At 45.2% G+C, this 26,662-nt stretch overlaps 1 protein-coding gene across 2 annotated transcripts; it reads right to left on the minus strand.

The window, feature by feature from the left end:
- Window positions 1-1,143: 1,143 nt before the first annotated feature.
- On the minus strand, window positions 1,144-26,572 carry mpp3a (MAGUK p55 scaffold protein 3a). Of its 2 annotated transcripts, XM_018756927.2 has the most exons (20): window positions 26,415-26,572; window positions 17,659-17,743; window positions 16,776-16,894; window positions 16,410-16,487; window positions 15,039-15,119; window positions 14,074-14,211; window positions 13,846-13,927; window positions 12,890-12,975; window positions 12,434-12,508; window positions 12,129-12,325; window positions 11,505-11,569; window positions 9,160-9,180; window positions 7,828-7,869; window positions 6,721-6,786; window positions 4,640-4,786; window positions 4,295-4,375; window positions 4,080-4,173; window positions 3,492-3,600; window positions 3,035-3,166; window positions 1,144-2,904 (listed from the first exon to the last, which is right to left on the minus strand). In XM_018756927.2, the coding sequence occupies exons 2-20, from the start codon at window positions 17,693-17,695 to the stop codon at window positions 2,725-2,727; spliced, it is 1,830 nt and encodes a 609-aa protein (XP_018612443.1). In that variant the 5' UTR covers window positions 17,696-17,743; window positions 26,415-26,572; the 3' UTR covers window positions 1,144-2,724. The 2 variants fall into 2 exon arrangements, with proteins under 2 accessions (XP_018612443.1, XP_018612444.1); XM_018756928.2 differs by lacking the exon at window positions 6,721-6,786.
- Window positions 26,573-26,662: the final 90 nt, after the last annotated feature.

Genomic DNA, 26,662 nt, shown 5'->3' on the forward strand with positions numbered 1-26,662 from the left:
AGGAGCTGCTGCGGTGGGACCTGGACTGATGACTTGCAGGTTATAAGATTTTGCTCACGGTGTACAAATCTTTTTAAGTGCACTTCGGCAGTATTCATTTCATGTATAATATAAAAAACAGTGTTTCCTCAGCCAACAGAAGTCAAGTATTTTATTACTGCAGCGTGGGGTGACACAGTGAGCGGTGTTGCTGTCTCTCAGCACCCGGATGGGGCAAAAGGACATAGGTTCGATCCCCACGCAGTCAGTGTGGAGTCTGCATGTTCTCCCCATGTTTGCGGGGGTTTCCTCGAGGCACTCTGGTTTCCTCCCACGGTCCAAAGACATGCTGTTCAGGTTCCCCCATAGTGTGAGTGACACAGAGAGAGTGTGTTCCACTGATGTATGGATGAGCTACCCAGTGTAAGTAGTGTAAGTCACCTTGGTGAATAAGGTGTGTGGGCTGAGAACACTACATAGTGTTCATCGGAAGTCACTTTGGGAAAGTGTCTGCTAAATATGTAAATATAATGGGCTGGTAAAATTGTTGAATGCAGTATAGAAACCTTCCACAGTGCGGTGCTGTTTACACTATACAGCAGTACGCAACACTAACAATGTGGTGTTCATGACAGACCGGCTATTTATTACCGAGGGCCGATATCCTCAATCTACAGTAGTTGTATGTCTCTCTATGTCCTGCTCGTAGCGATCAGGGTCTGGATTATTCACCCTGAGGGAAAGGTGGCTATTTGTGGTGACGCACAGCACTGAAATTGAGGTATGCTCAGTGTTACCACTCAGGGAAAGCACATTCATGTATAGTTTTTCAAAATGTTTGAAAAGTACAAATGTACAGTGTTACTTTTTTTAAATGTGGTCCCTTGAGCCACTAGTAGTATTTAAATGATTATTTCACATCCGCATGTCTTAAAGACAAAACTTTCCGAGAGGTGTATTTGCTTTTCATAACCCTGCAGCGTAATAATGAACAGTATTATATGGTACACATGTAAAATTAATAAATGAATGTAAAAGATGCATCTAAAGTTTTTTAGATAATATAGTAATTTTCTGTTTGTTTTTCAAGTATGCATGAATACAGCAGTAAAAAAAACACCACCTACAGCATAGCTTGCTTTTACTATGGCACTTTTTCATGGTACAAATTCAACCTGAATAATGGGTTCACAAGTAACAGTACATTACAGTAAGAGCTTATGGAAACATTTTGTGTGGGATTCAGAGGCTTTGGGATTCTGGCACATTCCACAGGTTTCAGGTTTTTTACACAAATAACATAGTTGCAAATCATCCTCAGATGGGTGACACTGCAGTGATGGGTTGTTGCGGAGTACAGTCTCTATTATACATTAAAACATATTTGTCTTTTATATGAACGCTTCAGTGGGTAATATAGCCGATTTTTATATTGCTCACATTGCCGCAGTCCAGTCTCAACGTAATGGTTATGGAATGATTTTTGGGCTCATATATTTGCATTAATTTTAACAATGTGTGACAGTTTGGTTGCTTATTTGTGCTGTAATGATATTGTCACACAGAGAAGGAAAACCACTGAACTCCTTGGGATTTCCTGTAGAACTGCATTGCTGCCTGGGTTCATCCTTTTCTCATACCAACCTCAGTCGGAATAATTGATATGATTTGCAATTTCATACTGACAAAATGGTATTCACGCTGTGCCGTTTGTGCAGTTATTAATATTTGCATGAAGGGATTTGCTTGAAACCGAAATGAAGGGTCCTTGGTGTCTTTGTTGCTGAATGATGCAGAAAAAGACCTGTTTTGTGACAGAGATGTGTAGCACACCATGAACATTTTGTACTGGAAGGCGTTGGATTTGCGTTGACCTTTGGACTCATGGTAAAGACTGTTTTACATCTCAGACACCAGCTTTATAAAGACCTTGTTCATTCACATGGCTGCAGGATAATGAAAAGAAGGAAGCACCATGAGGTTGAAATGTTCCTTTTTTTATGTTCAGAAGAGGCTTCACTGAGGATGTCTTGGATAACTTTAAGGGCCTTTTGGTCTTCAGCAGTGGACAGACATCTATAGTACGTTGCGTACCCTGCTCATCCAGCTGTGCACTTCGTTCCGCTGAATCAGTGAATGAAAACTGGAAATGGTTGTGATGTGATGACAGCTCTCTTGAGGTTAGAGCCAAGATACTTGCTGAAACCGCTTCCCCACCAAGCGGCCCTTGATTGACACCCTGTTCCAGCTCTTCAGGTTGAGCCGTAGGAGAGTGGGATATGACATAGAGTTCCTGCTGTGATAAATTATGTTGTTTATAAACAGTTCAGTAATCAAATAAATAACCATAAAATGCTAAAGGGACTGATCTGAACTTGGACTAAGTCTTCATAGATGAGGGGTCCATGCAGGGTTCCAAGTCCAACGGCTCTACAAACTTCTATAACTTCTTTGACCACCAGCAGGTCTCAGCCATCTTTTTCCCTCACTGCTCCTCCCAAAGGGAAACTTACCTGTCTCATTTGTCAACACAGGGGGATTGCTCTGGTTGAGGTGTAGAACATCTATAGATGTGGGTATGAGTGGTTTGGAATGCCCTGCATTAAGGCATGCCACACCCTTCAGGACCCACCTTGTGTGCATTTGTCTCTGGGATTTTTGCATGTCCGTGTGATGGGACAGACAGACAGGGGTAAGAGAAGGACTCAGAGAAAGAGGGTGCCAGGGACCCCCAGATTGTTTGGACTAGGTCCGCACCCAGCTCACAGGGACCCAGAAGGCCTCCCGCTCTAGCCGCTCCAGAATGCACCGTAGCTCTGCACAGGCACTAATCGTGTCGTCCTTCACTAGGACCCGATCCACCAAGTGACCGTACTCCTGGTCAATCCGCATAGCCGACAGTCGCATCTCCTCCAGCTCCTCATCCTGACAAGGAGCAGGAACATTGGGGTCACCGCGGTGCAGAAGCGTGGCGTGTATTTTGCATGATGCAGAAGCTGTGACACCTCAGTTCAACCGCAGTCTACTAAATTTGAGTGGTGGAGGGCAATCTTACCGTGACACGGAACTGCTCAGATGTTGATGGCGATGCACCGTCACTGGGTCGTTGTCGTTGGCTCTCCGGGATCCGTGGCTTCACAAAGATCACATAGGGCTTGAACTCTGCTGTACGCAAAGTCTTCAGTGCCTGGGGTGAGAGAGGTTTTCCTCATCTAATGTCTACCTTTTTCATCTTCGGCATCTATCGAATTTCCAATGGTTACACAATTTTTGTGGCTCAGCTGCCTACTGGCAACACAGGAGCCATTTGATCCCACCAGACATGGTTTTCTCTTGTCAGAGTCATTAATGTTGGTTTATTTCATGTCATTTATCCTTAATTGTGTTTAATGTTTTATAATAATGTTATCACAGGTAATATAACAGTATGAGAAGATACAGAAGGCTCTTTGGGTCTGAGGCTTTATGATGATATACCATTGTTCCTATTACTACAGTAAATGGATTCTTACCTCCGGTTGTACATCTACGATGCACAGCTTATTCTTGGCTAGTACTGAACGAATGGCCTCCAGACTGGTGCCATATTGATTTTCCTTGTACTCCCCATGTTCAATGAACCTGGCAGGATGGAGTATGGTTCAGCTAAGCACTTCACCGCAAAGTCATGCCTTAGCCCAGGGATACACACAAGCTGTCCGGAACTTTCTATAGTGGACTACATGTGTGCTGCTCAATCCATTGACCTTGGGGACCCACTGTTGTTGGTTTTCACTACAGCCAGCTTCTCTTTTACAGCACAGACACAATGAGGTGTTGTTATTGTGAAATTGCTTTATCTCTTTTCAGGACATCTATGTAATAGGATTTATTCAGCTGCCCAGTTCATATTGACCTAGTTTTGATACCTCTTCACAGAGTGGCCTACCAACTGCATCCTTTGTGAAAGAAAAATATTAAATGTAGGACAGCTGCCAAAAATACAATGGAAACCCTGAAGAAAATTATGCATCTAGTCTTTGTGATGAGCAGTTGCTCATGCATGCTGAGTAGGGAGGTAAAAATGATGCGGAGAGACAGGTTAGTGAAGCACCACTCACTTGTTGCTCTGGGCATCAGCGTCAAAGGCCTGTTTGGACACAAAGTGGTACTCCACGCCTTCCTTCTCGTGGCTCTTCTTGGGCCTTGTGGTGTCTTCAGAAAGAAACAGAAGGAAGGGCTCAACACCCAAGGTGCACATGTACATGCGTGAGTTTACATGCACATACTGTACTCTTAAATGGATGGGTAGACGGGGAGTCACGGCAGGACTCACGCGGCACAGCAACGCCATAGCGATGGGGGTTCTCTGCTATCAATTTCTGTTTCAGCTCATTGATCCGAGCTCCCAGGGAACCTGCCCAGAGAGACAGCGGAAGGTTTCTCAGGGAGCAACAGCATTGTCTTTCCAAGGACTTGAGGCTGTGCAAGTCAAAGAAGAGTTTCTGAAACATCGAGGAAATGCAAGCTTTTGCATGTGAGCCTTCATTCACGTACTGCTTTGTGGCAAGGAGTACTTTCATCCCTCCTCCAACTGTTCAGGGCAGAGTGCAGGAAACCACAATTTCCACAAAATCAATACCCCAAGCTAGATAGGTCCACAGAGCTCGGGCTGCATTACCGATCATCACCACCAGACGTGGCCGCTCGCCAGGGCGCTGCTGGTGTCGCGTCACCTCCTCGTAGGTCAGGAAGTCGGAGTTGTCCTCATTGGACTGGGACTCCTGGCGGTCCTTGCGACTCAAGCGGAAGCTCCTTCGCAAGCCGGCTGACCAGCAGACAGGTAGACAGATGCAAAGGGCTACCAGTGAGATGCTGCCCCTGAACCCAGGCCCTCAAACTCACGCACAAACACATAAGTGGTCCTCTTTGCTTTGTGTCGAGCACTTTGATGTCAAGTGTTGCCTTTCATATTTAGTAATGTGTTGCATGAACTGTAACAGCAAGATAAGGTGGAGGTTGTAATTAAATAGTGCTTCACAGCTGAGAATAACGCACTAAGTGTGGTATTCTGTGACCAACAGTAAATAAAGCATTGCAAGATATACAGAACCAGTCAAAAGTTTGAGTATGCTTGGCCATTCTGGGCAATACTTGTATGGGATGTAGGGTTGCCAACCGTCCTGTATAATACAGAATCGTTCCGTAGGGTTTGCGTTCCGTATTAAAACCATATGGAACGCGGTTTGTCCCATAACCTTTCACACCCAGAGACATTTAAAAGTATTTATTACATATATTTACTGGAGAAATAAACTTCGCAGTTCTCATTAAAGTGTTAAAAGAAGATTAGGAAAACATTGCAAAAATGGATATGAAACACAGCTGTGTCACGTGTGCGAGTCCGACTGTCATTGGTCGTTGCTACATTTGACAGTGTGGGAGGGGTCAAGGAGAAACCTCCCCCCAGCGAGGGGTCAAGGCAGGTAGCTAATTAGATGACTAGATGTCATCATGGCTACAAATAGTCCACCTCGTAAACGAAAACGATTAGAGAAATATAAAAAAAGAATAGGAGACGGACAAGTCAGGGAGAACGAGTTTACGGCAAACTAATTTAAACTTTGTTTGGAAGAGAGATTTATTCGACGTAAAGCAAGATGCGTCCGCAGAAAATGATCGATGGAACGACCCCCCAAGGGGCAATTTCCAGTTTTTTGTTGCACCACCTCAACCGATACTGAATATGGTTAGCTGTTGTTTTGTATATTCTATTATACACACATTTTCTTTACACTTTTACTTTTCAAGCTATATTACAAAATCTATTTTAACCGATGGATTATACATTTCCAGGATAATACTACGTTTGATTTGAGTGAGCTAAAAGAAAAATGTCTCAGATTCATTTTAGCATTTAATTCAGTCAAGCAGAGACTCCTTTTTTACACATATACATTAGCTACAAAGACATTCCGAGTGTCCCTTGTTTTCCTATAAAGAACCCAGAAATGTCCCTTATTTTCTTCTCCAGGGGTTGGCAACCCTAATGGGATGACGTTGACAGAAGAGAAAAAGCTGCATAAGAGCTGGGGACACATTATGGCTCATTTCCTGATCCAGCTTGTTGGTCAAATATCCTGTGGAAACAAACTCCGTTCTACAGTAGGTGGACTCTCGCTTTTCACTGGTACTGTATTCTCCCTTGCACTGTCACCAAAGAAGATACATGTCAGTTAGTGCCAGTTATCTCAGTAAAAAGTGAACTTGCAAAGTGTGCGATATGAAACCAGATGTGTGACTGACCAGAGGTCATCGGTGAACCGCTTATCTGGTGGCCACCTCAAAATGTGAAGGTACTAAGCACTTGTTGAATAATAATTTCCTATGCCTCCTCTACGTGCTCTCCTAAACTGGGTAAGCTGTGAAGCCAGTGCCGGTAGATGAGCTGAGCCACCGCTGCACTGATTGAGTGCGTTCCTCCTTTATTTTGCTGAACAATGCTTTGCTCTGGCCTCAGAAGGAAAGTCTGACCCATTAGATCTGCCAACAAACATCTCTAAATACTAGCATGTATTATTCAAAGGAAATCATTCTGATGGTATCCCCACCCATGCCTGCCACGGGTTCTCTCACTAAAACATCATTCTGAGTCTAGAGCAAGGCCTGAGTGCCAAGGGTGCGATATGTGTGGGCAGAAATCAACACACTGATGATGCATGGGAGAGGGTGTAAATACGCTGGAGTAGACAGGGACAGTACCTGTGTAAAATTCCCAGGAAAAAGCTTGACCGCAGGAGGGCGCAACAGGCTTACACTTTGGAGAAACTATAACTCGTATTAGACCATGACACAACCAGACTTATGTGTTCACGTAAGGGGGTAGCATGGGGGATTTAGCAAGGGGAGGGCAGCCGTGCACCGCTCAGATGCAATGCGTCCAAAGCTGAGGGGATTAGGCAGCACAGGCACACGCAACGCGGCCACAAGGGAGGGTGCGGAGAGAGTTGGCTCCGTGTGATATAAACATCGCTGATAGGGGGTGCTGTCGTCTCTGTAATGCAAGTGGAGCCCATGAAGGAAACCATAACATGTAAGGCCACTTGCTGGCATGCTCATGCCATGAAGGACCTGTGCTGAGGATCAGGCCAGGAGGCTTAGCCAAGGGACTATTTGAATCCCACAACTGCTTACATCAAGCTGCGTCCACATCCTCGTGACACTTAATGAATCATCGAGAACGGGAGCAGGAACTTCTAACACTGCACTTGGTAAGCAGGGGGGCCTTCCGGGACGGGTGAATGCAGACAATGCAGCAAAATCTAGCATGAATCATCAGGATCTAAACACTACCCGAGGACTCCAAGCGCTAACCCAGATGAATTGTGGGTACTTCTTTTAGCACTTTCCACAGCTGCGGCGTAATGTGACCTCTGCTCATGACTGGAAAATGCTTAAGAACAACTTTAATTTGTGACTGTGAAACGGCACGCCCAGATGTTGCACCACGCAGCAGATGCACATATTTCAGGAACAATTAAATCCTCTGTGAGCTGCAGCAGCTTTGAGAACACTTTACATAATGAGCGTAATTTCTTAGTCACGCATGGGAGTTAAAGGTGGCGAGTCTTTAATTGTTCTCTTTTGAAGGTTAAACTAAGGAACAAGCATGTTGGGTAAACCTGAAAACGGACCCTCCACTTTTCTGGAGTTTCCAGTATACTCCAATAAATTCCTGGGATTGATGGCCCCTCCCACTGACATCCACCCCGGCCAGCCAAGTCCACTGCCTCTTTGCCCAAAGCGGCTACGTTGGAACGAGTTTGCTTGAGGCCAGCGAGTAGGCGTAGAAGACATGCATGCGCTCACCTATGTAATGTCCATTGAAATATCCCTCACAGTCACAGTCCTCTGTAGGGAGGCAAGCAGGGAAAAGGGGGGGTAAGATGTGGGGTAACAGACATGGACAATGGACTGTTGAGAGATGGGTTGGAGTTGGGGCTTTTGAGGACAGTAGAGCAAGGCAGGCACTTGGGAAGCATTCGGGAGTATGGACAGTCTCCTGCAGGGATAACAGGAACAGGAAAAGGGGATTCTGGGAAGTTCACAGCTTCTGCATCGGCCGCAATGAAAGAAACCAGGCGTAGTGCTTGGACACTTAGGGATCAAGCACGGCTCTTGTTCCTGCCAGGCCAACGACTCGACTATAGCGTGGATCCTCCGGCTAACAGCACGCAGACACGTGAACATGTTCCTTAGAGGCATAATTCCTCGCAGTGAGAATGCGTGAGTGTGAAATTGTGCAGAAGTTTGTCATAAGCACTCTGACCGGCTTCCGTGGTGCCCATATGATCGCACGAGCTATCGGCTCCCTCCAGTCTGGATGACGCGACAAACACGAGCTCATTCTACGATCAACCAGTCAGCAATGAATCGAGACAAACATCTGCGGTTAATATACGTGAGAGCGCTTATCATTAAACGTTTTTAATTATATCGTCACCCTCAGCATATCATTTATATCAGGAAATAAACAATATAGGGATTATAATGAGATCCTAAACGACAAGTCAGAAGAAGAGCAGGAGCAGAACGAGGGGATATAGAAGAATAAGGACACTGGGGTGACGGGGAGCTGACTGCAGTGAGCAACTGCCTGTCTCGATGCGATACGCCAAAGCGACTCTCAGCTGCAAGGGCTGTTGGGGGCGGATAGGACTGATCAGGGAACTCGAGGACCAGAGCTTGGAGAATCTCTATTCCACTTCTGTAGGCTGACAGCCGGTGGGATTGCAGTTGAGAGGCAGGAGAGGGCCCAGGGGATTGGTTTTCTCTTCAGGGAAACAGACCCTGAGACCACAAGCCAGCCGCCCTTTCATGCTCAGATTACAGAACAGTTTGATTATACTCATTCTGGGAGAACAACAAATAACGTGGGATAAATACGAAATATAATTCACATAGGCCCTGTAATGTGCAATAATAAACGAATAAACCCAAATGTAAATCAGCCACTGAATGATTGACCTCTGTGCATTCACAAAAGGGTCTTAGGAGAACAGAGTTTCATTTCGCTTCTTCCTCTACGGCAGCTGTTGTTGGCATGTCAAGAGGTAGACGTAGTACAAGACTGTGTTTGCTTTACAGAGGAGATAATGAGTAGCACTGGGACCGTATGTCTGAGGACCTTGGCATACCCACCTTTTTCACAGCCCTGGTCATCTAAGCGTCAGCAGTGAGGAAGGAAAAAACACAAATAAATGTAGTGACCTGCAGCCGCAACAACGAGCTGGATTCCACTGCCATTGGGAGGCACTGTGGAACAAAGAGTGTTCAGATAGCCCTCTGTGGTGTCATTGTTCTTGGAAGTCATGGTAGCAGGAATCTGTGGCCCAGGAACACAACCCAAATATACACTATACACCCAAAAGTATGTGGACACCCCTTATAATTATTCAGTTTGGGCGTTTCGTCCGCACCCGTTGTTTACAGGTGCGTAAAATCCAACACATAGCCGTGCAATCTCCATTGACAAACATTGGCAGCAGAATGAATCACTCACTACACAGTTCCAAACTGCCTCTGGAAGCAACATCAGCGCAAGGAATGTGCATCAGGAGCTTCTTGAAATTGGTTTCCATGGCCGAGCAGCTGCACACAAGCCTAAGTTCACTATGCATGATGCCAGGCTTCAGCCGGAGGGGTGTACAGCGTGCCGCCATTGGACTCTGGAGCAGTGGAAACGTATTCTCTGGAGTGATGAATCACACTTCGCTATCTGGCAGTCTGGCGGACGAATCCGGGTTTGGTGGATGCCAGGAGAACGCTACCTACCGGAATGCTTAGTACCTACTGTAAAGTATGGTGGAGGATGGAAAATGGTCTGGGGCTGTTTTTTCAGGGTTTGGGCGAAGCCCTTAAGTTCCAGTGAAGGGTACCGTCAATGCGCAGACGTTTAAGACAACTGTGCGCTTCCAACTTTGTGGCAAGTTTGGAGAAGGCTTTTTTCTGTCCCAGCATCACTGCACACCTGCGCACAAAGCCAGATCCGAAAAGACATGGTTTAACGAGTCTTGCGTGGAGGAACGCGAGAGGCCTGCACAGAGCCCTGACCTCAACCCTACTGAACATCTCTGGGATGAATTGGAATACCGATTGTGAGCCAGGTCTTCTTATCCAGCGTCAGTACCTGACCTCACAAACGCTCTTTTGCCTGAATGGGCACAAATTCCCACAGACACACTCCAAAGTCTTCTGGAAAGCCTTCCCGGAAGAGTGCAGGCTGTTATATATATCAATGCCCATACTTTTGGAGCAGGATGTCCAGCAAGTTCATAGAGGTATGATGGTCATGTGTCCACATACTTTGGCCATATAGTGTATAAGGACTACAGTACACCGGCTCCTCATTTTCAGCAGAGTTAAGCTAGGAATTCTAAAAGACACAAGCATTTTCCTGTTTATCTTTTTTAATTCTGAACTGTATAATCTTCATTTAATTCCTAACATGTCTGAATTGCAGTGGGGGCAGCTGGCAGAGTAGTGGTTAGAGCGCTTGCCTTCCGACTCGGAGGTTGCAGGTTTAAATCCCACTTCCAGCTGTAGCTCCCTTGAGCAACGTACTTGTGCTGAATTGCTCCAGTGAAATTATCCAGCTGTATAAATGGGTTGATAATTGTAGGTAGTTTAATATTCTGAATTGCTGTGGATTAAAGCATCGCCTAAATGAATAAATCCAAGTAAAGACCGTGTGTTTACACATGCAGCCAATAGATGGCGCTAAAACACACCAAGTTACAGGAGGAGCTTAAGAGACTGAATTCAGTATAATGGGTGTTGGTAATCAGTAACATGACAAATAATACACGTTTATGTGATGAACAGATAAAAAAATTTGGACTTAGTAGGAGTTTGTGAAAATAACTTTTTTTTAGTAATTTATAATTAGCTTTAATGTGGCTTGAAGTGGGGGTGCGGTGGTGCATCGAGTTCGGCCGGGTCCTGCTCTCTGGCGGGTCTGGGATTTGAGCCCCGCTTGGGGTGCCTTGTGATGGACTGGCATCCCGTCCTGGGTCTGTCCCCTCCCCCTCCAGCCTCGTGCCCTGTGTTGCCGGGTTAGGCCCCGGCTTGCCGTGACCCCGCTCGAGACATGCGGCTTCAGCCAATGCCCGTGTGTTTGTGTGCCTTGAAGTCATTCCGAATATTAAGAAAAAAGACAAAGTATTTTTTGTTACAGTGATGTTCAGGGTTACAGAACCCAAACTGTAAATAAATGGAGGGATGTTCATGTGAATTAACTTCTACTGGCAACGACTTAGTAGTGAGTAATTCTGGAATTACGAGAAAGGGAGAGAAACAAACTCATTAAATATGTATATTTAAAATATATTAATCCAGGAATCAACTCAATGAGGCTGCTAAACAGAAAACCTGCTTGAGTCAATAAATAATGAATACAATGTTGGAATATTTTTTTTACAATAATCATAATGAAAATCATACTGACCCCAGCTGCAGCAATATTTAAATGTGTAAAAAAAACTTACAAAGGTGTCTTCCTGGTGATCTAGGATTTTGGAGCGTGCCCATTTTAGTCCTGTAAGCCAGCCGTCTGATAAAACAGAGAGAAAAGAAATCTAACAAGAACAGGATAGTAATGAAGGATACACAGGAAACGAAGGAAAAATATTTAAAAAAGAGATGGTCTTTGACTTGTCGGATTTTTCTTAGTGCATTTGATGTTAGCCAAAGTAGAGAATCAGGACTATGCAAGGCAGACGTGCTCAGAGGATAGAAAACCATGGCAGACATCGCAGTGGCAGCAACTCCATCAACAGGTTGAGACGCTAAGGTCACACAAAATTGGCGCACACTTTCGTCTGCCATCTCATTGAGCTTCAGAATTGTTTGATTGTCTTTTACAAGCAAGACTGTCCTTAGACCTTGGGCTGAGAAGAAAGGTCTTCGGTCCGGTTGCTATCGCAGTGCCTCTGAGGAATGCTTTTCAGCGAAAATTCACCACACCAAGGAACACAAAGGTATTCATATTAAAGCTATAGTAAGTACATAACTAAAATGAAAAGATAGTTGTCATGGAAACCTCAGATTGCACCGATAAAATGATGTCTGAAACCATTGGACAGATGCATTTGCAATGGGGCAGACCCTACCGCTCCTGGAAGCTCTTGGAAGGCATGAGCCCAGCTCGCAGGTTACTGTCCCCCACCCTCTTGGCCTGCCACCAGGTGGGATCATCCTGGCTCACCACCTGCAGGATGTCCCCACGCTTGAAAGGAAGTCCTGCCTCCTGGCAGGGCGTGGCCTTGTCTTCAGAGGGCACGTAGTCAAACAGGGCTCTCATGTACACCTTGGAGGCAACAGCGGCCCGTTGTTGTCCAAAACAAAAGCAGAGAACCAATGAGAAAGCAGCAATATTTGAGCTCATGAATGGTCATAGAGTTGCACCTTATCACACCTTGCTCTCCTTCAGCCGGTCCTCTTCCTTGATGGCTGGGATAATTTTGAGCGTGATGGATCCTTGACACTGGGACTTGAGCACAGAGAAGAGGAAATGGCTTGTTCAGCAATGATCCAGCTATAGACCTCACCTGCACACATGTACATCAGCATCATTTCAAAATTCTTGCTTCATTCTTACAAGATGTACAACTGAGTTGCTGACTTCAGCTTCATTCTACAACTATGCAAAATTGATATCAACGTCATGAAAAATACATTGTGTCTGGTTTTGAAGGATCCTGTGTAAACTCTTCAGTGTCACTCAAGCACGTTCTGATTTACATTTCTGCAAGATGACAGCATTCTGAGGTTGAGGGTGGTGGAGATGAAAGCACTCTGTTAGCTGCCGAACGAAAAAGCGATATCAAAGGCAATATGAACAACAGAGTTGAGAGGGATCAGAGCTCCGTACCAGCAGCTGACTGATCTCGTCGGGCCTCTTGTGGATGATACAGGTGCCGTTGACTTCACGGAGCTCGTCGCCTACGTGCACGAGACCTGCATGGAGTAGTGGGAGGGGATCTTGTGTGGATCTCACGGCTGAAGGCTGTGGAAAAGTCTTGCTTTGTGTGATGTGATACAACTAAATGTCAAAACATCAGACCCCTTAAGTGAACAGGTGATCAATAGAATATAATGTGTATCAACAGAGCCCCAAATGGTTACTGAAAACCACTGGCTGCAGTGGCTTAAGGTCCTATAGATTAATTCCATAAGCAAACAAAGCTGAAAGAAAATCAGTGCAGGCTGCAGCCTTCGAGAGCCAGGGATTGAGGGGAAAAAAGGTGTTCATAAGACTATAAAGTGGAATGCATGCAATTAAGAAGTACAGCATAGAGGCTTACAGTAAGTCACATCTGTGCACACTTAAACACACTCAGAAGGATCACATTTCCATGGCAACTGCAGTGGTCAGCTTCCCAGAACACCCCCCTCCCCTCCCCTTTCCAGTTTAGGAGGTCTCTTTGATAAAATTATAGTGGACAGACCCAGTCTTGAGGCATTTGTGTTATTCTGTTCGGTAATATTTCTTTTCCCCTGCCCTATTTTTCTCATTCTTGTACATCTTGTTCTGAAGTTGAACTCTTATTGAGCTTCCTCTATTCTCATCAGCCTCTATGTTCAAACATCTCATACCTGATCCATTTTTTCCACTCATATATCGCCAGTCTGTCACTTTACCTCAAAGCAATATTCATCTTCCATCCCCACACTCCCCCACTTGTGAGTGGGGTGTGGTTTGGGAGCAGGATGCATGCAGATGGGACCATCCAGATCGATACCACCCTAATAAACAGGGATCCAAGTACCGTTGTCACATTTAGTTCAGTCCTGTTTCGGCCAGCTCGATACAAACAGGGAACTCACCACTCCTATCTGCAGCACCACCCCTCATGATTCGGGCCACCACGACAGCCCCCGTAGTCTCATCTCGGCGAATGGTTGCCCCCTTGTTAAAGATGAAGTAAAGATGCGATGGTGGTTCTGACTCTTCCACAACTGTTCATCACTCAAATGCTTCTCTCAGTAACATTTAAATTGTCAGTAATGAGGAATTCTATGGTCTTTCTAATTGCACAACCAGATTCTGCTCACCAGGGGCTCCTTGTTCTTTACTAGTCGCACTATCTTCACCGACTCCTCCTCCAGCTCGTCCTCCAGGTCATCAGGCAACGGAGGCAGGACCGGATCAAAGTTCTTCTGCGCCACAGTGTCGTGCACGCTGAGCACAGCCTGAAGGAGGAGTGGACAAGGAGAGAAAATGGGAACTACAGAAAGGCTGAAAAATAACGTTTGGAAGTGTGACTAGACCATATGAGTTGATGGAGCTTCAGAACGGAAACGCAATATAAGGTCAATTTGAAAGGTAATGAATTCTCATTAACCTTTGTCCCAAAGGGGAATACAACACCCCCTGTACGTCGCATTCATTCAAAGCAAGGTTCTATTAATGGATATAATTAAGATAACTGTACTGATCAAACATGGACTTTATAGAAGAGAAATGAGCAATGATAGTTTAGGTGAGTGGTCAGCAACTGCAGAATGGAAAGCACATTTTCATCAGTTCCCAATTTACACCTGGCACACCACAAAAGAGTGTTTTCTGTATAAAGAGGAAATTAAATTATGCATTTATGAGCTGAGGCTGAGCAAGATAATTGCATTTCATTTCCGAAGCCCTGATTAAGTCCTGGTTAAGCCCAGGTCAACGACACAGAGTGCTTGTCAGGCCTTGGTTAATGCCAGTGAACCCTGTTTAAGCTCCAATTCAGAGCAGTGAGGTCTAGTTTAGGTCAATGACATTAAGTCCTGGTCAAACTTCACTCAGTGGAGTTGGGTCCTGGGTAAGTCCTGGTTGAGGGAAATGAGTCCTGGTTATGACTGTCTATGACATTGAGTCCCTATCAAAGCCTGGACAGTGACAGTGTCTTGACAAACTTAATTCAAAGGCACTAAGTCCTGGTTAGGCCATGATCACAGACAGCGACTTCTGATTGATGGCAGTGTCATTGTGTGGTTTAGTTTGTTGGTTGGTACGTTGGTTAACATATTGGTACCTTCATGTGTGGTGACATCAGCAGCTGCATTAGTTCCTTCTCCTCGCTGCTCATTGGCCCACTCTGCAACTCCTCCACAACCTGTCAATCACAGAATCAGTGATTTCTACGTGGGGAGAGGGCCATCGAGACTCACTAGACAGAGTGCTGTTATCAGTCTGACTGCTCTGGGCCTCAAATGGGGGGAAAACAGCAGAGAGCAGCCCAAGCCGGTGCAGGACTGAATATGACAGCCGTCATCGAGTACGCCGTAAGCGGGCGATATGACTAAAGCCAAAGCAGCGGGTACTGCAGGTAGTAGACTTTGAAGAACTCCAGATGGAAGGTGAAGATCAGGTCTGTCGCATAAGAAGCGATCCTGCTGCAGTACCCTTCAGCAAGTTGCTCACCTGAATTGGTGTAGAAAAATACCCAGCAGTATAAACACGTAAAAGAGTCAACTGAGCAACAAAATAACAACAGTAAAGCTGTATCCACCAGGGAATAAGTAGACTGAAGCTTTTTCATTTCCCCCGGCAGGAATACGGCCAGCCAGGATGCCGGAGTTCTAATATAGCAGTTTATTCGGAGTCAGCGCTTTCAAGGTGCCTGCATTGGTCGCCGTGCCGCCCAAAAGCACACCAGGGCTCTGTGAGTAGGGTAAAAACTGTGTGATGCGTATGGGCCACTAGAAATGTCTCATGTTCTGGTGGTCCAGTCCTCCTCTCGTTCAACATACAGAAAATCCTTCAATTGAAAGGTATCACACCTGTGTATTTGGACGGTGTACGGGTGTGTTTCGTTTCAATAACTGATACCTTTCAGGCTCAGTAACAACTGTTTACACAGAATAAACAAGGGAAAGTGAGAGTGAATCTGATTATTAGAATTTTTTTTGCACATTTTGATTTGCGACGCCCCAGCTAAGGGAGCCTGATCGGTCAACTCCGTCTCCATCCCCCACGCTAAGGAATTCCCTTTCTCGAGGCCTGTTCCTTCGCTGTGGACAAGCTGCTACCCCAAGGTCTGAGGAAAGTGAATTTTCTCATTACATGTCGACATGCGTCAAACAGAGACTGGTAATTGTTCAGCTACCTGCTGCCATCGCTCTGCCTTTATGTTCCGACAACTCTCCCATTACCCAGAATCCCTCTGGCCCTGGAGCTGCTCCATGTTATTTCACTTGAGAATGATTGTTTAGAGTTTAAATAAGCGAAAGCACAGAACATACTAATGGGATTTTTTTTTTCCGACAACATTTCATAGTTTTATATGCACTGTAGGAATGAATTGGATTTTTTAGAATCAGCAGACTCCTCCCTAAGACTCTGTGCCAAATGTTTAGTCCTTTTGCAATATTGTTGCTGAAATTGCTAATGGTGTGGCACTCACATCCTCAGCCAGGGTGGAGGCGCTGTGCAGGACTGGTGTGGGGCTCTGGCGCTCGTATTGTCGCAGCCTCTCGTGGATCTGTAGCACAACGCCAAGATGGAAGAAGAGGGAAAAGTAATAATAAAACGTCACTCTAGCGTTCTTGCAGATGATAGAAATCTACATCCCATATGCATGAGGCCAGAGTGGGCAAAATGGAAGCGTCACCATTGGAAGAGAGAAAAATTCATGATACATTTATCTCATAGTCATAACTGTGCATAACTGTTTCTTGGCACATTGTATTGCTGATGATAGACTGGAGCTACAAGAAATGAGAGATGATTAACACTTGGGGAAGACACATTGCCTTGTGAGCTCTTGTACCTTCATGAGGTTGCCCAGGCCTTTCTCGCTGAAGATGTCCTTGAGGAACACCATGTCCTCCTTGTGATTGGCATCTGGCCTCAGCTGCGAGGTCAGCAGGGCCAGAGTTTCGTGCAGTCCTGCCCAGGACAAATCACATGGTCACACTAAGTTTGAGGACGTTCTATAGAGAAGACCGGCACCTCGGAGGGTTAGTCTAGCCCAAGGATAGCATAGCAAGCATAGTGGTTAAGGGTCTTGATTTGTGGCCAGACAGTTGGTGATCAGGTTTCAGGAGGGAGCTTGTGCTTCTGAACAAGGTGTATAAACCACACACGCTGGCTGAAACCACTTGTCCCAAGCGGGGTCGCAGCAAACCGGAGCCTAACCCGGCAACACAGGGCGTAAGGCTGGAGGGGGAGGGGGACACACCCAGGACAGGGTGCCAGTCCATCACAAGGCACCCCAAGCAGGACTCAAACCCCAGACCCACCAGAGAGTAGGACCCGGCCAAGCCCGCTGCACCACCGCGCCCCCCTCTATAAACTAACAGTTTTGGACAAATACATGTTTTTATATAGCTGGTGGTGGAGAGATGTTCTGCAGCTTGGCTGACAGAAGATTGAAGGTTTTTAGCAAAAAAACACCCTTATATTTAGTGCTGTCTCTCCAGGGAGGCCTGATTTCAGGGCAGCGCGCCGTTTTGCAAGCAGCAGCGATGATGCGTAGTTCCGCTGTGTGTTTGCCAGAGCGTATGAGTGAGTGAGTAACTAGGCTAGCCAGCAGGATCCGTATGCATATCACTTAGCCTGGCGCACTGCATTGCAGTGGCACGTGGTTTGTGAATCGGAGGCGCAGAGAGATACCCTCAGCCGCCCACCTCGAGCCCCAGCGGGGTTCATACCTGTGCCTGCCGTGAGCACCGGCATGACTTCCTTCATCAATCACCTGGTCAGGAGAACCTGGAAAGGGGGGTGGGTGGAAGTTGGCTGCATGGGGAGGGGTGAAAAAGGACAGAGATGATTTGTTTGGCAGCCTTTGCGCTCTTCTTTCTGATCCTCATCCCCACGTGCTTCTCTTTCCCTCCACTGCAAAGCCGCACAGACAAACACACGCTCTCTCCCTGCAAGCGGTGGCCAAACAGCCCGATCCGTATCTGCGCCCTAATCCCAGTGATGCAGCACGGAGACAGGATGACGTGGGACCTCCTGGAGGAGTGCGACTGTTAGACAGGTGTGCTGGATCTCCATGCCCTACCTAAGATCTCAGAAGTAAATCCTGTTCAGTACTGCAGTGTTGCAGAGGTAGAAAAGCATCTGGGTGCAGGTGCGGTAAAGAGTGTGCGTGTCTTCAAACTCGTGCAGGGTGATAAATACATCAAGTCTGAGAAGTCAAGCTTCTCCTCAAGCAGAGAGTGAGTGAGCTGATATCGGTGCAGGATGCGAATCCTCCTCTGTAGGCCAGCGGTGTGGAGATGGGGATGCGCAGCATTTCTAAAGTCACATCTCAGCATGTAGTTCTTCTTAACGTCACTATAAATGGGTAAAAAAACAAAAGTTTTCACTATGAAGGCATCCAATTTGCCAGCAAAGCCATTTAATTCAGCGAATGTGGAATACACAAGTACACTTCTTGCAGCTTCTCTTCCGGTGGAGGAACGTTCCAGATGCGAGTCAGCAAGGAGCAAACCGCACTCATTCCTGTAAAACACGTCCGTGCTCTGCAACCGGACCTCATGACGTTGTAATAACTGGGTGGATACAATGATTATAACCTCTAGCATCAAGGCTTTTTTTCGAACCCTCACAGTGTTTATTACGATAAATGTTTTGAAATCGGTGGGCAGTAAGTTGAGTAGTGGTTAGACCTGCTGCCTTATCCTCAAAATATCTAGGTTTGAATCCCACCTCCTGCTATAGTACCCTTTTGCACTGTAAAGCCCTCAACGCTGTAAGCCACTTTAGAGAAAGTGTCAGCTAAATAAATGAATATACGTACATGTTCAGATGGCTAAATGACATATACTGTACGAGGATAAAAAAATGAACATACGTAGCAGATAGCAGAATTAGTCTAAATCTTGTGATGCCCTTTGTACGTTTCGTGTAACATGAGGACATTCAGACATGGGCGACCGAGCCTGGCGAAAAAGGTGGCAAGATTCGAGACAGACAGGCAGTATCAACCGTGAAAATGCCCTCCCTAGAGGACATCCGTCGCTCAGGAAATTAAAAGGACTTTCTCTATTGCCACCCCCAACCCCCTTGGCCTTAGCTCCACCAGCTGAGGCCAATGTAAAGCAGCCCCGGAAGGGAGGGGGTTCAAATGGCTTGTCAGCGGTGGAGTGTGAAGGAAGGGGAGTGTGTATTTCAGGACCACATGTAATCTTCAGCATCAGTCGTCCTTTTCTCAGACAAAAGAGATAAAGAGAGAGAAAGACAAAGGAGGAAGAGCCTCACGTCTTTGCTGTGTGACCCTGTATGGATCTGGCAGGTTGATGCTCTTGAGTTAAACACAGCTAAAAGGTACAGTAAAGCCTGCTATATCTACATTTGATTGAGTACCTTTTCATCAGCTCCAGCTTTTTTTAGGACATATTCCAGACATCACTGTCTGTCTGAGAAAAGCATGGATAGCTTGGTAGTCCTGAAGTCAGGACTTTATGAACTCAGCACTTCATATTATCTTCACATTTATTTCAACCAGCATCCATCCGGACTGAATTCTGTGGACGTAGTAAAATGAGACACAACGATTGTTGGTTGAATGGCAGAGCTCAGCATTGTAGTCTACAGTGTGGAGACTGGAGGTTGGAGCCTTAAATTCTTTAGCAAATAGAAACCCTTACACATGGCTGAAGTTAAGTAGTAATTTCAAATAAGCCGAATAAATCAGTTCTGTAATGTAAAAGGACTCTAGCTGCCCACTGGAATATTTTGAGGGCTTTTTTGTGCTCAGTATTTAAATATAACATTGAAAGCTACCTAAGCACCGGATCAGCGGGGTGACCTGTGTGTTTGACCCACAATATTGTGCACGAGAGTGAAGTAGCGCGTAATTATTTCTGATATACTACACGCACACGTTCAGTATATTCTTAATTATCGCTGCTTTTAAGGATTAGAATACTAGAGTAAAAAGGCAGCACGATGTGAAAAGGAGTTAAATTAGGGCTCGGGAAGTATGAAAATAGTGTGGCTAAAGTGCACACACCCAGAGCGCAGACTGCTCTATGGATCCAGACCTGTTTGCAGAGCCAAACTCATTATACAAATGATTCGATTGATAGCTCAGCTGGAGTTCTAACTCCCCGTTTCGTGCTCAGACGAGATTGGAGTCTGAAGAGGCTGCCGTGTAGTTTGAGAGGTTTAATTTTAGTCTTTTCACCATTCTGTGACGCAGAGGTGGGTTAGCAGTCGCCCCCATGTGGGCTTCAAACGGCCGTCGTGGCCTGTGAATGCAGTGGCAGCTCAGGAGCCGTGTCTGACGTCAGAGGAACTTTCCAGGGAACTTTCTTCTAGCTTGCCTCAAACAATCCTGCTGAAATTGGGAAAAGTGCATCTTTTTCACAGTTCGTACGTACCCCAAGGACCGACTTTGGACTGGGCCTGAGGAGCAAAAAAAAAAGGGGAGGTAATGAAATTTTAAAGGCTTCATCTATAATGTGCAAAGCCCCAAACTCAGAGAAGAGAGGTAAATAACTAATGGGTCCATGTTAAGCCGCCACAGAAAGCAAGAGTGTACCCTACCCTACCCTGCCCTACCCACATTCGTTTAGACCATAAACAAGAGCCATCATGGTGATCTCCATTGGCAGCACATTAAAGATAACTGTCAGTTAACGGTGGCTGCAGACCAGGGTGTCAGAAACCTGGGAGATATGAGATTCTCACACAGGGCAAGTAGACCCTGTCAAAACAAGGTAAACAAGGTAAACAAGGCATTGTCAGAGTGAACTGATGCCAGAAATGAGCAAACTAGGAGATTTCCATTGCATGGCTTCCATGCTGTATAATCTGATGGGCTTTTATTGGCTCATTTTGGCCACATTAAAATGATGTCATCTGTGATTTACTGTGGTTTAACCCACAGTGGTTAAAAGCTAAATAACCATCTCTCTCCGCAGCAGAAATAGTGTATTTTTCATTACATTTAAGCTTTTAGCAAATGCCTTTCTCTCTTTCAACATACAACTCAGGGTAAACAAGTACTTTTCAGAACGGACGAAGCGCTTTAGATATGGACACGTGATTATTAACGTACTTAGTTTGTCCGATACAGCCGCATTACTCCGTTAATTGCCAATATAATCCTGAATTTCACAGCAAAATACGAAGACGATCATTGCAGATGGTTTTGGGCTAATTGATGTCCATCAGAGAAGTGAGTCCAAAAGAGAGCCATTTTCAGGACTCAGCAGTTCTGAGGGACAGAGTGAGCTCATTTCAGCACATCATGGACAAAACCATCTCCCGTTTGAGCTCTTCTCACCTCAACTATAGAATTACCAGCCTGGCCATGTAATGCAGATCCACATATAAGAGCAATCAAATTAAATCGGAATAGTTCTGCTAAATCGATGATATAAAGTAATATAACTGAATCAGAGAGACTTGAACATTGGATATATCTTTAGCAGATGCACATCAGATACAATTGTCTTGTAATTTCATTTTAATGGTTAGCCTAGTCCTCCCCTCCTCTTGAGGCCAGCATGATGGGATGATATCACCACCAGGGTCCTGTCACCAGCTGCAAGATCACCATAGCCTCCCCCTCCCTTGGACCACCTATTCTCCCATGGGGGAAGAGCTGTGAGAGCTGTTAAAACCATAAATGATGGGGATTACATTTTAGCAGAGCCAAGGGAGAGAGATGTGCACCCGTACTGAAGGCACAGACAAAACCATAGTGATAGTGCTCCCTTTGTCCATCATCATCTTGGCCTTAGGTCCTGTTCCTATGATTTTTGTATTTCAATCAGGTTTTCTTTTTTGTCTGAGGGGTGGATATAAATCAGATTAGGATCAAGCTAATGGTATATAACCTCACAGTGCATGACTGGTTCTTAGGAATCAAAATTACATCTGCCATAGAAGGTATTAGCAGGTCAGGGATGCTCCCTCACACAAACACACACACAGGGCAGCCTAGTTTCCATTATATTGGTAGTACTGACCTGCCAGAGGAAGGATGACGTCAGTTTTGTTGCTAAATGACTGTGACTGATGCCATTGCTGAAAGCGGTCATTTTCACCATTGAAATCATCTCCATATTTACTGCACATCAGGATCTTGGCTAACAGACGAGTGGTGGTGTAAGTTGTTCGTTTTTTAATATCTTTATTTCCGTATTCTTTCATCATGAACACGTACGGTGTATCGTCTGGATTATTAGTTAAACATAGAGAGACTATATTGTTTGCACGTGTGTGATTATATACAATATTAAGGCCAGTAATGACGACACCTGTTTTTGATCTTTGAGATCACCTATCCTATTCAGTATGTATGTCTACAAATATTTAATATCTATCTGTATGCTTTATTCTTACACTGTACCTTTAGATATGCTCTCATTGATTGCATTAACTCTGGAAAAAATCCATGTTAGATTTAAATATGTAGCCTTTCTAACTACACGGAAATCATAGTGTCAGAACCCAGCGGTAAAGGTAGCTTTTTGTTGCCTTTTTTGCCATCATTACATAGTAATTCTGTCTTATTCCTAGAACCTCTGGAAAGGCCAGGGTATTTTATCGCAACTGTGAATTCAGGGTGTTTGGCCTGAAAAAAAAGTTATGACAATCCCACCAGTCACAAATGTCATCAGCAAAGAGTGGAAAATATTAAAATGCAGTATCTCCTTGAGTTTTTTCACTCTAAGAAAGAATAAGGAAATGTTTTAGAAACATTTTTGCTTTGTCTTGTCCAATTCCCATAGAAAAAAGCACAGAATTCTATGCCACCAGCTCATTAGGATCTCAGACTGATGTTTCTCAGATGCAGTTTATTATGAAAAAGGTACGTTAAGTTACGAATCAGTGCTTTTAAGAGTTTTCATAAGACACCAGTCTAGCTTCTATAGTATATACCATGCACACATGGCTGTTTCTGTAATATTTTTGCTTGCCTTTCAGTTTTATGTGAGATTTCACTCATATGAAACCCATCAAAGGAGTTCGTGATCAACACAAAGGCCTGATTCGGACTAACATGAGGTCAGGCTATTCCCATTGATTCCTGCCAGCCCACTGTGAAGGTATGATGCATGCGAGTGTATTTGCCATCCCAGCGCTCACACAACCGAAAACCCGTGCAAAAAGGAACGGCACAATTGCACAGATCTGACCGCTTCCAGTGAGTAGGATGCAGTTAACGTGGACAAAGGCACAGAAGAAGCCTAGGCAGATTATGATGGACCACTCCCCATTGCCCACCCCTGCCAAGCCAAAATTATGATGACCAGCTGCTCACAATTAAGGGACAATCAACACAGACTGTTGAGGCAGCTGGTCTGAGCACTACAGAGAGATTTGGGGGATGGAGGGAGCAGGTGAACACACTATGTCCAACTGATGGCTAGTATTTTTGTCTTGTTATGCTACTTATTCTCTAATGTCTTCACAGTTTTTTTTTTTTTTATTTATTTGTTGAAAAGTTCAGGATCTTTTGGGTTCTTAAAGAGACAAGCTGCCTGTTTTGCTCTGGTTTTCCCAATAAAGCCCTCAGTTTTTGTGGGGAAACACTGCCATCTTTGACCTCTGTCATGGGCGTGATGGTCCAACAGCAGGCATAATACAAGCCTCTGGTCTTCAGTTTATCTGCAGAGTGAGGTTGGATGTAAGAGATGTGCAACACTGGAGATAAGTGACAAGAGAGATTTCTATGATACTTAGGACAACATCAAAACTGAACAAAATCATATTGTTCATTGCTGGAGGATTTTCCCTAACCGTACTTGTTCTGGGATGTTTTTACAGGTAGTCTATGTGTTCAGCATCGGCTGAATGGGCTCCTTCCAAAAACGCAAATAAATCACATAGGTGTAAATCGTGATGCTCGTACTGCTCTTCTGCATTTTCCTTGATTCACCTGTGCGCACAGTTCTTGAAGGCAGCACAACAGCAACACACCCACATCTTCACTGCGGAGAGGGTTGACAGTCAGTTGTGACAGATGGCCTGTTACGTGGCAAGGTCAGGAATACCATCACCAACCCCTTAACGTTCCAAGAGTGCAAGGTATAAAGGTATGAAATGGAGGTCAGGACCTTCAATGCCAAGGCTACAAAACCATAAGAATTTATACCAACCTAGAGAACGAGTGCTACTACATAGGAAAATAGGGACAGAGGGTGAAGAGGCCTATTGCTAGTTTAGATACACTGGTTCTTATGTTACAAACACACACACACATTTTCGGAACCGCTTGTCCCATACGGGGTTGCGGGGAACCGGAGCCAACCCGGTAACACAGGGCGTAGGGCTAGAGGGGGAGGGGACGCACCCAGGACGGGACGTAAGGCACCCCAAGCGGGACTCGAACCCCAGACCCACCGGAGAACAGGACTGTGGTCCAACCCACTGCGCCACCGCACCCCCCCGTGTTACAAACATTAGAGTTATAATATAAACTATCATAGCTGCAAACGTTTCAAAGTTTGTTTTTAGTTGCATTTTCTTCACCGTTCTTTTTTCTCAATTTTATGTCTCTCGTGGAGCTTGAATGACCAGTGTTTCTGCTCGCTGCCATTAGCTGGCCGTAAAACTCAATGAGACAAAATAGAAATTTGGCAGGTTGGTGGGAGCAACTTGAGTTATCAGATGATACAATGTTTACAGCTCTGTGTGCTGTTTTTGGTGGTAAGTAATAATAAAGATGAGGAATCCTGCACATGTTTATGAGATGAATGTGGAGAGAATGCACTTTTACTATTACTCATTTTTAAGTTTTTTTTTCTTGAAGCTAATAAAATGTTACATTTTGAAGTTCTACAAAGTATTTACTATCGACACATTCAAAATAGTTACAGAAACTTACCTATATATAAACTGAGGGACATCTATCCATTAAGGTTTTATTAATAAGATTTGACAGAATCCTGTACCTAAAAAAAAAAATTGGACATGTTTATACGAGGAACTGGATGCAGAAAGGCGGAATTTTTATTTCAGTAATATTATTTCAGTATTTTTTTTACTTAACTAATATTAAGAGAGTTTTAAAGTGTTTCAAAGTTAGCAAAATGTAAAGTAATAAAACAAAAGTGTTACACAGTGATGTAGTGGTGTCACATCAAGGGCTGCCACTGCATATAACAGGAGGTTTCTCATAATGGACTGATGGAAGTGTTGGACTATTTTTCAAAATTTATCGTATCTCTGAGGTTTTTATAAAACCTAACCTGCTAAAAAGTGAGTGGATGTTTTCAGCATTCCTATTGCAATCTGGTAATTGATTTTCGAGCTGGGAACAAGTCGAACTGGGACAAGACTTCTGCTCCCAGTTGTGTTTGTAAGTTGAGGACCTAATATACATAGATATAAACTTTATTGATCCCAAAGGAAACCACACTCGACCACAACAGCTGTACTAAAATTCCCTGGAAGGGACTGCGAAGATCCAAATAAAATACTTCAAGTGAAGTTCTCCATGAGAATTAATCCACCAACCTAAGTACACCAAAAAGAGCAAATGATACAAATATCAGTGAATGACGCATCTCCATGGCAGCAAATTTAATGACCGTATCAAGACCAAGGAGTCGTGGCTGCGGCACCCACCCCCCCTTTTTTTACTACCCCACTGGCAAGGGATGACTATGACTGCAAACACTGAACCACAAGAATCCCTGTGAAACACAAAAGACCTTAAAGAACTACAATGTTTTGGAGAACCATGGTGTAACCTGGAAGTTGCAGGTTCAAGTCCCAGGAGTTCCAGGTGTTGGACCCTTGGGGAAGGGACTTACCCTGAACTGAGCAATTAACCAGCTTCCAAAATTGCTTAAAATAGCTGGTTGCCTTCAGGAAGCCACAAAAGGTTGGTAATAAACCAACTTTTCGTGAAGACGCGGTGACGCGAATATATGCCGTAACTTCAGTAGTATGGTATAAACGCTATGATTATGTCACATCTGCAAACTGGACAAAGCGTTTCTCTCCAGCTTCTTGCTGCAGTGACACAGATGATAAACTATTTTTATGAAGTGAAGTGGGTTTACGAGCTTGGCGGAAAGCCCTGGGTAGACCCCTCCTCTGCCGGTTGCAGCTGCCTACCATACACTGGTGCAGGACAAGCACAGCTGGGCCAGGGGAGGGAAAGGGGGTCGCGGCTCCCGGGGTGTCGTTTACAGTGAGGCACCCCTGAAAATGGGACTTCTGGATATCGGTCGTCCTCATCCGCCGATCAAGGATGAGAGCATCCTCATATGAGTCTGATCCATTCAGCTCTCCTTTCCTCTCTCTCCTCCTAATCCCCCCCCCCCAATCTCTCAATCCCACCAGCCAAGCAGCATGCCTGGTAAAAGAGAAGCATTCCCCAAGCAGCTGAATTCTCCTCCCTAAGTATGATCACCGCCCCTCATCCTGACCCAGCGCCGAAATGCGGGACTACGGATCAAATCCTGCACGCAGATGTCGTACATGCTTCCCTTACCTATGTGCCACCTCTTGTCCAGCCTCCGACGGCAGCTGACGCCGTCCCCTTGATGCTCGGTGGCAGAGCTGTGTGCCTCAACTGGATCCTGCGCGGGTCTGCAGCCACTGCTTCGTATCTCTCTCTTTCTCTCTCTCTTTCTCTCTCTCTCTCTCTCAGTGGCCCCTCCCTCCATCTCGCTCTCTTTTTCTCTCTCCCCCACTCCCTCCCCACCCCACTTGTCTCCTGGTCTCCGCTCTCAGCCTCGC

Source organism: Scleropages formosus, chromosome 8 (genome assembly GCF_900964775.1).
Source record: "Scleropages formosus chromosome 8, fSclFor1.1, whole genome shotgun sequence".
In the NCBI taxonomy this organism is placed as follows: Eukaryota; Metazoa; Chordata; class Actinopteri; order Osteoglossiformes; family Osteoglossidae; genus Scleropages; species Scleropages formosus.

Bases quoted from the DNA above. Each gene is read 5' to 3' on its own strand.
- mpp3a (XM_018756927.2), bottom strand. From the start codon at position 17,695: ATGAAGGAAGTCATGCCGGTGCTCACGGCAGGCACAG. The intron at 13,928-14,073 runs GTGAGCAGAATC...ATCTTTAACAAG, and splicing joins TAAAGAACAAGGAGCCCCTG to GGGGCAACCATTCGCCGAGA. The intron at 3,601-4,079 runs GTGAGTGGTGCT...CCATCCTGCCAG, and splicing joins GCTGATGCCCAGAGCAACAA to GTTCATTGAACATGGGGAGT.